The sequence below is a fragment of the Bemisia tabaci genome, chromosome 3, assembly GCF_918797505.1.
Source record: "Bemisia tabaci chromosome 3, PGI_BMITA_v3".
NCBI classification, from domain to species: domain Eukaryota; kingdom Metazoa; phylum Arthropoda; class Insecta; order Hemiptera; family Aleyrodidae; genus Bemisia; species Bemisia tabaci.
The window spans coordinates 13,792,490-13,803,834 of record NC_092795.1 but is presented as its reverse complement, the minus strand read 5'-3'; the positions used below and the strand labels follow the sequence as shown (position 1 = coordinate 13,803,834).

Genomic DNA, 11,345 nt, shown 5'->3' with positions numbered 1-11,345 from the left:
GCGATCTGCCGGCATTTCGAGACGGGACCGTGTCCGTAATGAGAGAATTCGCCAGGTGATGAAGGTTGGGAAAGATATCGTGCACGACGTCATGTCCAGGCAGTTATGCTGGTATGGACATGTGCAAAGAATGTCGGAGGAGAGGTTACCCAAACAAGTTTTGGATTGGGTACCACCTGGGAAGAGGCGACGGGGACGCCCCGTAAAGGGTTGGCGGCAGGGCGTTGACGAAGAGATGTTGCGGTGTCAGTTGCCCGATAACCTCTGGGAAGACAGGCATATGTGGCGTTTGGGTGTCGTAGAACGCCAGAGTGCGTTATAAAGCGACTTTATAATAATAATAATAATAAAATGCATAATTTTCCTCGAAAATACATGTTGTATGCGGAGAAATTTGACGACTGTCGAATGTTCGTACGGCGTTTGTCCTTAGCACGGCAGTATTGAATAAGACTATTTAAATTAAAGATATCGGGGTAATAAATTAATTCCTATAATTAATCAATTGAGATATCGCTGGTGAGCAAGAACACGCATCTTGTTTCCAATATTATTTGATAAATTGGGATTCTACCAACGCTACTATTTGAGATTCTTGTGGATTACTCTTCCTTACAGGGGAGAAAAAAATCGGGGATGTTTTCATGAAGTTGCGATGAGTTTTCGTTTGTTTGAAAAATAAAGTATGAGGTTTATTGAAGTATAAAGTATGTTGAAGCACCACTACTCATAGGACATATGGAAACAACAGGAGCACAGGGCGTGGAAAAAGAGCGAGGGAAAGAATGCGCGTGAATAACGGCGCTGAGATACAACTATTCGTGCTTGATGGGTGTCCATATTGTATCTGCAAAATTGAAGGCGCGATGGTGCGAGGCGTGAACTCCCGTGTTCCGCTCAGCTCTACTCTGCTGAGGGGTCACTCAGGTTCGGTGTGAAAGTTTAGAAACTTGGGCCGAATACGTCTCTTTCATCCTTGGCTGTGTTGACACTCGATGTTTTTCTTTTTTTCCAATTTGATGAATTGGACTGCATTTTGTAATTTGGAACTATAAATTCTGGCTCTTCTGGAAAAACACTCATGTGCATAAGGAAACTAATGACACATATACGTTGTTTTTAAACCGGGCTGGAATTTATAGTTCCAAATTGCAAAATGTAGTCCAATTAGTAACCAGCGCGTCACTGACTGATGGAAGCAGGGTGGCGGAAACCACGGGTTTTACTACCGCCGGTGGATGACGTCAAAACCTTGACTTTTCAAAGGGCGATATCTCGGTTAATATTGAACGTTGTTAAATTACAAAGCATTATTTAGCGTATTACCAACGAAATACATGAATATTTTATTGAGAAAATTAAGTACAATAGAAAGGACTTGCTAGAAGTAAAAGGTAACTCGAAAGTTAGGTTAGCAGGTATCAGCTGATACAACTGTGCTTCAACAAACGTAGAAAGTTGCGGTTTGGACGAATCTTATTATTTTTAGCTAATCTCCAAGAATCAAGCATCAAAACACGATTCTGTGACCAGCGCAATGGAGAATTTGCAGGTGTCTGAAATTTGATGAATTTCGTGTTAAAGTGGAAACTACTGAGTGAACTGAACACGAAGAAACCTTTGGTTCATGAATTGAACAATTATTCGAGAAGATATGACAAAAATGATCTAATCTGCTAAAATTTATGTGTTTAAATAGGAAATGCCGCCAGATGACGTCACTAGGCGGTGCATTTTCTCACTTTTAAATTTATATTTAAACTATTTCCCATATCAGAAAAGAATTATAAAAAATACTGTGATATCAGCACTTTAAGAACTTTCAGATGAAGAAATAAAAAAAATGCATGCAAATTCTCCATTGACCCATTAAATATGGCAATAGCTGATGTGGCTTGGTTTCTTTCTCCTTAACGCGGTCCATCTACGAGGGTCACCTCAAAAAGTAAGGTTCCTTACCTTGTATCTTCCGAACGAGGAAAGATAAATCAAATCAGTAAGACGCATATTAGGCATACCCTAAGCTTTAATTCAGACCCAAGTCTTTGAAAATCGATCAAGGGGTTCGCAAGAAAACTTAATTTTACTGAGACAACCTCCTGTCGCCGCGTGCCCACCTCCGGGGCCAGGATGCGTGGAGAGTCGATTATTTCAGACTTGGGCATTCGCCTCTAAACATCACATCAAGAAGGAATTTAAAAGTTTTCATTGAGTAGGTTTAACCTGCTTTTTGACGCAGTCGTTTCCACATCTTTTTGGTATCATTACAGCAGCTTCTTGATGCCGTCCACGTAAAAGCTCTTGCCTTGGTTCCGAAACCAGTCACTGACAGCGATGGGCACTTCCAAATCAGCTGATTTGCGTCGAGAAATTTTCCCCCAATCCTCCATACTCTCTTACTTTAGCCTTATGTAACTCTCGTCTGTTCCCGAGTGGAAAAACTTCCACGATGAAAAGCGATTGCCAACCGATTCAGCGGTACAGATCGGTGTCAATGACTGGTTTTGGAGCCAAAACGAGAGCTTCTACGCGGAAGGCATCAGGAAGCTGCTGTAATGATACCAGAAATGTCAAAAAAGATGTGGAGACTGCGTCAAAAAGTAAGTTAAGACCTATTCAATGAAACCTTTTAAATTTCTTCTCAATGTGATGTTTAGAGGCGAATGCCCGAGTCTGAAATAATCGACTCTCCGTGCATCTAGACCCCGGAGGTGGGCACGCGGCGACAGGAGGTTGTCTCAGTAAAATTAAGTTATTACGTAAACCCCTTGACCGATTTTCAAAAACTTGAGCTTGTTTTGAAGCTTAGAGTATGCCTAATATGCGTCTACTTATTGATTTGATTTATCTCCCCTCGTTCGGAAGATACAAAGTAGGGAACCTTACTTTTTGGATGACCCTCGTATATAATTGGACGTATTTCTATCAAACAGACCTATGTGCAGGTGAGAAATATGGGGTGTGCTCGCTAGTTCTCTGGCCGTAGGCGGTAGGAGTGAATGAGAATAATAAATCGCCAGTGACTTCAGCGGCAATGATGGAGCCGGACCGCCAGGGGGAGACGGTCGTCGGGGCGCTTTAACTCATGAGCCCTGTCCACAACGCTCTCGTCCCATCCTCGTGGCTCATGAATCCCGCATTCAGTTGGCACATAGTTCTGTTTGATAGAATGTAATATCCCGCTTTTCAAATTCTTCAAAAGGAATCACGCCCTCTTTTACACTGTTTCTTATGCAGATTTCTAGAGCACAAGGTGGAGAAATGGTGCTGGGTCCACACCATTTTGCGGGGAAATCAAAGCCAAGGAGTTCCAAAAATTAAAATTAGAGTCAAAATTAATTTTTTGAGCTCCAATGCGCACCAGTACGAAACTGAGGGGGGAGAGTGTTCAGCTCAGGCAGTTTACATAGGAATATTAAGTTGGAGTCACGTCGAGAGATCTATACCGGTTTGGGCCTTTTTAGACCTCATCAGTAGATCACACTCGGCTCTCAGTTTCGTACTGGTGCGCATTAGAGCTCAAAAAATTAATTTTGACTCTAATTTTAATTTTTGGAACTCCTTGGCTTTGATTTTCCCGCGAAATGGTGTGGTATGGAGCACCATTTCTCCACCTCGTTACCTATAGTTTCGGGCCACTTCTTAGTGTTTTTTTCTTCATTTCTAGAGCACACACCCCATATTTCTCACCTGCTCACAGTTCTGTTTGATAGAAATACGTCCCATTGCTTTTCTTCAGGTGACCGAGGCGGACTTGCTGAAACCCCTCTACTCGGGGCTCACGGCGTGGATCATCACCGAACTGTTCCGCCGACAATTTCCGCGCCCGAGCAACGTCGTCGGGCAGGGCGAATGGTGGCACGATCTTTACAGCGCCCAGAGACCCGTCTACGGGGATTTCCAGAATCGGACGCTGGAGCTCCTCATCGAGGACATGCGTCCCTTCGGCGGGAAGATCGACTTGATGCTCGTCGTCGACGGGAGTTGCCGCGTGGGTATGGAGGCGTACGCGTCGTCGCTCGACTCCTTGGCGCGCCTGGTCGGCGTCTTCGATCTCCGGGAGGCCGACGTCGGTCTCGTCGTGTACTCCAACCGGGTCACCGATAAGATCCCGCTCACGAACGACTTGACCATGCTCGCTCTCCAGGAGAGCATCCGGAGCACCGATTATCCGAACAATACCGCCAATATTTATGCCGGTATCATGGGAGCGATCAACGAATTTCAAACGTTGCCGAACGCTCGCAAAGAGAGCGGGGCGCCGAAGCTGATGGTCATCTTCACCGATGGCAATCACACGGCGGGACCTGATCCGGGCCTCGCAGCTGAGAAGGCTGCCAGAGCAGGTACTTTACCACTACGCTAGGAAAATAATCATTTTATTCGTAGAAATGTCTCACTGGAAAAAAAGCACATTGGATCTAGAGTCCAGACTCTTAAAATCATCGCGACGGTGTAAGTCGGCAATCACATAACTCGTTTGCGGTGTCTGAAAATCTCCGCCTCTATGTTAATTTTTTTAAAGGCGAACGAATTGATATCATTCCTCGAAGTTTTTGCAGAATTTTCTTCGCACAAAGAAGAAAAATCACAGCAGTTTTAAGGAATTGCCGTTGAATAGTTTTCCGTTTAAAAAATAAAGTATGACAGGAAGTAGGAAGTCTGCGACGTCGCAAACCGAGTTATGTGATTGCCGACTTACACCGTCAATCGACAAGGAAAAGTATTCTTGATTCAATCAGAATCTAGCTTAAATCAAGAACCAAGCCTCTTAATTTAAGCGGATTTTGTTTTGATTCAAGCAATAAAACCGATTGAATTAATAGTATTTTTTCTTGTCAATGTTTTCAAGAGTCTGGACTCTAGATTCAATGTGTTTTTTTTCCAGTGCTAGCTATATCGTTAATGGTAAAAAGATTGAAATAATCAAGCTACAAGCCAATGAAATTAAACAAATAATATTTTAAACTACATAGAGATGAGAAAATACTAAAAAACTTACATGCAGGGAAAAAAACGAAACAAACGTTTCGACCGCCAACACTGCGGCCTTCTTCAGTGCAACAGGTGGAAACATTTTTTATTGGCTTGTAGCTCGAATATTTCAATCTTTTAACCATGTTCTGTGAAGGCCAGCCAAATTGGCATTAAAATCTATATCGTTAACTTGTTCCTTCCCGAAAAAGTAAAATAGGAGCAGAGATTATTTGAAACACAGCAATGGGGATACGTACACCGAAAAAACAATAATGCTGATTAACATTCCGGATGTAAAAAAGTGTGTGACAACTCACACGACGCTGGATTAACCGCTACGGCAGTTACTTCAGCAATATCAAGACGTGAACCCAACTGCTGTAGTGGTAAATTCAACATTTCCTGAGTTGTCGCACACTGTTTTACATTCAGAATGCTAAATCAGCATCTTTTCTTTCGGTGTAGTTTCGCCCTTTAGCCATCGATGTATTCGCACAGAGTCTAAAACCTTAGCACATAGAGTGCATAGAGTCGCAATGGGAGAGCTATAGCGCCATGTTCTGCTCGACGAGTTCCGAGCCCGGTGTACGCTGGGCTTCGGTCACTACTTTTTCGATACATGTTCGGTCCAAAATGGCGGTGTGGAATACGTGATGATTCCTATCTTCTTTGTTACATCGGATGACTGGGTGTATCCCCGTATCGAAAACAATCGATTGGGTATCGAAAAAGTGACCCGGCGTGACACAGGAGTCTCGGAATTCGGGACCTGGAAAATGCTTAAAAGTGGCGCTGCGCCGGCTCTCCCACTTACATTACGACTACATGTACTCATGCCTTAGAACGGCATAGTGCACTGAAAAAAAATTCTGGCGTTTTGACCAAGGTCCGTTGGTACCTTTACCATCTCACTTTTTTACCAATTCTTGGTAATTTTACCAAGACAGACTCAGACTGGTAAGCTTATACCTAAAAACCGGTATTTTTACTGTTTTTTTTTTTTTTCAGGTAAGAATACCACTTTTATTGGTAATCAATTCCCGGCAACTTAGCCATTTTATCTCGGTAATTCTACCACAGTCGATAAAAAATATTGGCGTTTTTACCAAGGTCCAGTAAAATTACCGAGAAAGTTCAGTAAGTTTACCTAGATTTCTCAGTAAAATTACCAATTCCATAAATGGTAATTTTACCAAGAAAAAACTGGGATCAAATAGAACCCTGAATTCTTGGTAATTTCACCCTTTTCTTAGTAAATACACCGAGATTTTTTTTTCAGTGTGGGGCCGAGAACCACACGCAGTCAAATTTTACTCTAAAAACCCTAACAATTTTTCCTCCCATTTTTCAGGGATCGTGACCTGCGCCTTCGGAATCGGCGATGCGATTGACGACGGTCAGCTCCTCAGAATCGCGAACAACGACGCCGATTTCAAGTTCAAGACGGAGTCGCACTACACGCTACGAGAACAGATCGTTCGGGTCGCACAGAGGGCAAAGACGATGCCGCAAACGCTCAAAATGGGATCGGACACAAGCGTGACGATGAAAGATGGCGATGCGAAGAGGTACTTTCTCCTGGAGGTACCGGAGGAAGGTGCAACCATCACCCTGATCAACGCCAAGGGTGAGACCCGCGGCTACTGGACTTTCACCCCCGAGCCGCCCTCCAGCGCTCTCTACGAAGGGGTTCTGACCGAGGGGGAGACGTTCATTTCACCCCCGCGACTCGGGAAGTATTGGCGACGACGACGTACAAACTTGACGATGCCGCCTAAAAATATGCTGCTCACGCTTCAGGGTGTCGAGGCCGATAACAGGGTCACGCTGTGGATCGACAAAGGAGACGTCATTGGGTGCGGATTTGCAGCCGCCAAGTTTGACGTCACGTACTTTCTCCTATCTGCTACTTTCGTTATCACCACTGTTCTATTGAAATAAGGCGTCTTTTTTTATGCCGTCGGTCGCTTGCCGATGGCATCGCTGTGATTGCGACCGGTGGTCACGCCCATTTTTCCACATCCAATCACAGACAACTTGACGAGTGACGAGGAATCACGAGTTACGATCACGCTGCTAAAAAATTGTTAGAGGTTAGGTTTCACTGATGTGGTGCTCCCAGAGACAAATAGAGACCGAGCACGCCCTATTCCGCCAATGTATTTTGAGTGAGGCACATCTAATTCTCGCGGATTCAACAAAACAACGGTCATCATTTTTCTGATTTCGCCTAAAGTTGACTGGTGCTAGTCGCATCTGGTGAGCTTTTGGCAATATGGCGATTTGTTTACATTCTTCCTTATCACTTTCAAAGCGGAAAATTTTCCAATTTTTCCTTTGAAACTCTCCGAATTTGTCATAAAATGACTTTTTACCAAGTAAATAATTAATTCACCCCTTCTACTCAACATTTGTGATACTTTCGGTGGTTTCACTTCTTGCAGTGAGAAACAGATTCCTCGAGACAGCCTGGTCCTCAGATTGTTCAACTTCCATATGGATAATTATTTTAGCAATCGAAATGTTCTTTGACTGTAAATGGTGTATAATTTTTTCAAGATAATTCTCTGTAAATAATTCTGTTTCCAAAATCCTATCCCGAAGCCTGATGTAATGCATTGAATGCGGAGCATTTCGACTGAAGAGTCGATATGTGTCTTTAAGGAGCTGTGTAAATGAAACGGTTGGATAAGCCTGTAAGCAGTACAATTTCTTTTGTGTGTGAAAAATAACTGAATGTCCAGAATTCTAAACATCTGACCGTATCTCAAGTACCTGAAGGAAATGTTGGTCAGGTCAGAGTTTGTGAATCCTTGGCAGCAGTTACTGAAATTCTCCTACGTACTTAACAACTTTGCTCATTAAAGTTTGGTAAGTGAGAAATGTAAACCAACAATAAGTACTGCGCGGTTTGAATCTTCGCCTGTTCTCGTCAAGAGGTAGATTTGACGCATTATGAAAAAGCTAAAAACTGCAAATAAGCTGTCACATTTCTTTCTTGAAAGATGCCTGTTCAAACTAAATTTAGTTTCTTTATTTCTAAATGATGAAAGAACCTTTAAGGGCCGAAATATCACGAATTTTGATCTATAAGTTGTAAGAGAGCACTCTGGTGAGATCCTCTTTCCTTTTTTCGAGTTACACATTTTCCAATTTTACAGGAAGTAGTATTAGTTGCATCCAGTATCACAATTTATAAGTATTCAATGTGTTTCCTCATCGAAATGAGCGAAGAAAAAACATTTACTTTTATTTTCACCGAATTAATGAGAGTTTTACTGCCAACTAAGCTAGCAAATGTTTACGGTGAAGCTACTTTATTTGTTTCACGACTCCCAATTTTAGGAATTCTAAGGCGAAGTTGATAGCGTATACATCATTTCTCATTTAATGCAAGGTTGAAATACTTTATGATGGTGGTGGAAGAGACAATTCTGGTAAAATTGAGAGAATAATCAGGAAGAAAAGTTCTTAAATAAATCTCAGGAACTCCATCAGATGATGGGCACTTCACCCTCCAAGGATTTTTACACTATGGAATTATGGACTAATACTGACAAGCATAATATGATGGATCTGAGCGGTCTCTTACTTACCTAACTTTGATGAGCGAAGGCCTTAAATATGTAGAAGAATTGCATTAACTGCTGCCAAGGATTCACAAACTCTGACCTGACCAACATTTCTTTTAGGTACTTGAGATACAGTCAGATGTTTAGAATTCTGGACATTCAGTTATTTTCCACACACAAAAGAATTCGTACAGCTTGCGAGCTTATCCAAACGTTTCATTTACACGCCTCCTTAACAACAAATATCGACGCTTCGCAGCCATAACACTCCGCTTTCAACGCACTACATCAGGCTTAGAGATAGGATGTTGGAGACATCAAGCATTTGATCCACGATTAATACTTATCATAGTGAGCAGCTTATGACATAGACAGTAAATTTTTTTTCGTCAAATTTCAATACAGTGTATCTGTAAGACTGGCAGTGCTGCTGTGATCAGGTTCTTGACAGACCTCAAATAGCTAAAATATCTCTATCCTGCGACATGATATGGAGGTTAATAGATTGAGAATTTGATCACAAGGTATTGATACTGTCTAGAAAAAATTATACACCATTTAAAGTCAAAAGAAAGTTCGATAACTAAAATTATCCATTATGAAGTTGAACAATCTGCGGAACAGGCTCAGATCGCCCATTGGCCTTGAACTATAACCAAACCAATGAATTTGTTAGAATCTCACTCCACGAATATCAAACGAATAGTCACACTTAGAATAAATAATGCCATCAGAGGAGAGAAAATGGCATAACGTAGTACTACGGGTCAAGATGGTAAAAGGACCTCGAGAAATGGGCAGCGCAAGCTTTTATAGACTTGCTGACGTCACAGGTGGTGAGACAACAAGTCTACACGCTATTGGCTGGCTATAATCAGTGGAGCTATCAGCTGCAAGTTCAGTAATAAAAGTAATGGGTAATTTAAGGTGATGGCTGGGAGATAGGACTGAAAAAGAGGAAAGTGTACGAAATCCAGCCATCCCTAATGAGTGAACTGAATATGCATAAGAAATTTATAAGTTTAAGAAATGAACAAGTTGCTGGTATTTCAATACCTGTGACAGGTTCACAAATCTTCCCTTCACAACTACACCTTAGTGACTTACAATACATCAATTACACTTGTGATAGACTTATGTTTTGGTGGTTGAGAGTCATAAATAAACGGATAATTGATTAATCACCGCATTATTTGTGTGTCCAATAGTAGGGATTATTAAAGAAGCACAGACATTTAAAAAAATAAAAAAAATATGAATACATATCTAAATTTTGATAAATAATTTCACTGTTTCCGGGCCTGTGCTAAAGTTATTCTATTTTTCTACTCAAGTTTTAAATTAAACATTCCAAGAAATGTCTTTGAATCCAAAAAGAAATCATACTTAATAAATCCTTATATCTTTGATGAGGTGTCATAATATACCCATTACGTTATGGATCTCTCGGCGTGACCCCAGTTTAATATCCCGATGCATCTACGTGAGCTGACCAAGTGAACACTCTTTCTCCTACAGTCTTGTATTGATGTGCATTAGAGCTCAACATTCTTGACTCTAATTAAAAATGTTTGAACTTTTCGGACCTTTTTCCTCGCATAAAAGTGTGGACCGAGCACTATTTTACCACCTTGTTAAATCTCCATACTATTTACACACACAAAATAGTCACCTTTACAATATCCTTCGGTGCCTTGTCCTTGAATATATCTGGTATAATATTCCGCTCCTTGTACAGTTTTGTGATTCAATCCCGAGGCAACTCAGCAAAAACTACACGGTTCAAGTGAAAAAGTCCTATGATAAAAATGAACACTGCGATGTTAAACATAATGAGTTCTACAAGAGGTCTTTATCCAGTAGTTAGCCCGCTCTGACGTGTCTAATTTCTAATCCTCACGGGTCATTTCTTGAAAACGCGAAATAGAAGGACGTCCGGAGGAAAAAATGCACGAAATATAATTGAGTTATACAACATTTTTAAATTCATTCTTTTCTATTTTTCTTTCACCTATCACGTTAATCAAGATCACACTTCCTCCCTTTCTCCTCCTGGAGAGTGACATAATCCGTCTCCGCTCAAGTATGCATCACTAGACAATGCTCTCTTTCATATCGCCCATTGGCCTTGAACTATAACCAAACCAATGAATTTGTTAGAATCTCACTCCACGAATATCAAACGAATAGTCACACTTAGAATAAATAATGCCATCAGAGGAGAGAAAATGGCATAACGTAGTACTACGGGTCAAGATGGTAAAAGGACCTCGAGAAATGGGCAGCGCAAGCTTTTATAGACTTGCTGACGTCACAGGTGGTGAGACAACAAGTCTACACGCTATTGGCTGGCTATAATCAGTGGAGCTATCAGCTGCAAGTTCAGTAATAAAAGTAATGGGTAATTTAAGGTGATGGCTGGGAGATAGGACTGAAAAAGAGGAAAGTGTACGAAATCCAGCCATCCCTAATGAGTGAACTGAATATGCATAAGAAATTTATAAGTTTAAGAAATGAACAAGTTGCTGGTATTTCAATACCTGTGACAGGTTCACAAATCTTCCCTTCACAACTACACCTTAGTGACTTACAATACATCAATTACACTTGTGATAGACTTATGTTTTGGTGGTTGAGAGTCATAAATAAACGGATAATTGATTAATCACCGCATTATTTGTGTGTCCAATAGTAGGGATTATTAAAGAAGCACAGACATTTAAAAAAATAAAAAAAATATGAATACATATCTAAATTTTGATAAATAATTTCACTGTTTCCGGGCCTGTGCTAAAG

At 41.2% G+C, this 11,345-nt stretch overlaps 1 protein-coding gene across 1 annotated transcript; it reads left to right on the top strand.

Annotated features, from left to right (window-relative positions):
• Positions 1 to 2,567: 2,567 nt before the first annotated feature.
• On the top strand, positions 2,568 to 10,269 carry LOC109042837 (uncharacterized). Its single transcript, XM_072297536.1, has 3 exons — positions 2,568 to 2,600; positions 3,668 to 4,346; positions 6,329 to 10,269. The coding sequence occupies exons 1-3, from the start codon at positions 2,568 to 2,570 to the stop codon at positions 6,916 to 6,918; spliced, it is 1,302 nt and encodes a 433-aa protein (XP_072153637.1). The 3' UTR covers positions 6,919 to 10,269.
• Positions 10,270 to 11,345: the final 1,076 nt, after the last annotated feature.

What these genes read in the sequence shown, in the direction of transcription:
- LOC109042837 (XM_072297536.1), top strand. Translation starts at nt 2,568, where the DNA reads ATGTCAAAAAAGATGTGGAGACTGCGTCAAAAA. An exon ending in TGTGGAGACTGCGTCAAAAA is followed by an intron (nt 2,601 to 3,667) that starts GTAAGTTAAGAC and finishes CTTCATTTCTAG; the next exon opens with AGCACACACCCCATATTTCT. An exon ending in TGAGAAGGCTGCCAGAGCAG is followed by an intron (nt 4,347 to 6,328) that starts GTACTTTACCAC and finishes CCCATTTTTCAG; the next exon opens with GGATCGTGACCTGCGCCTTC.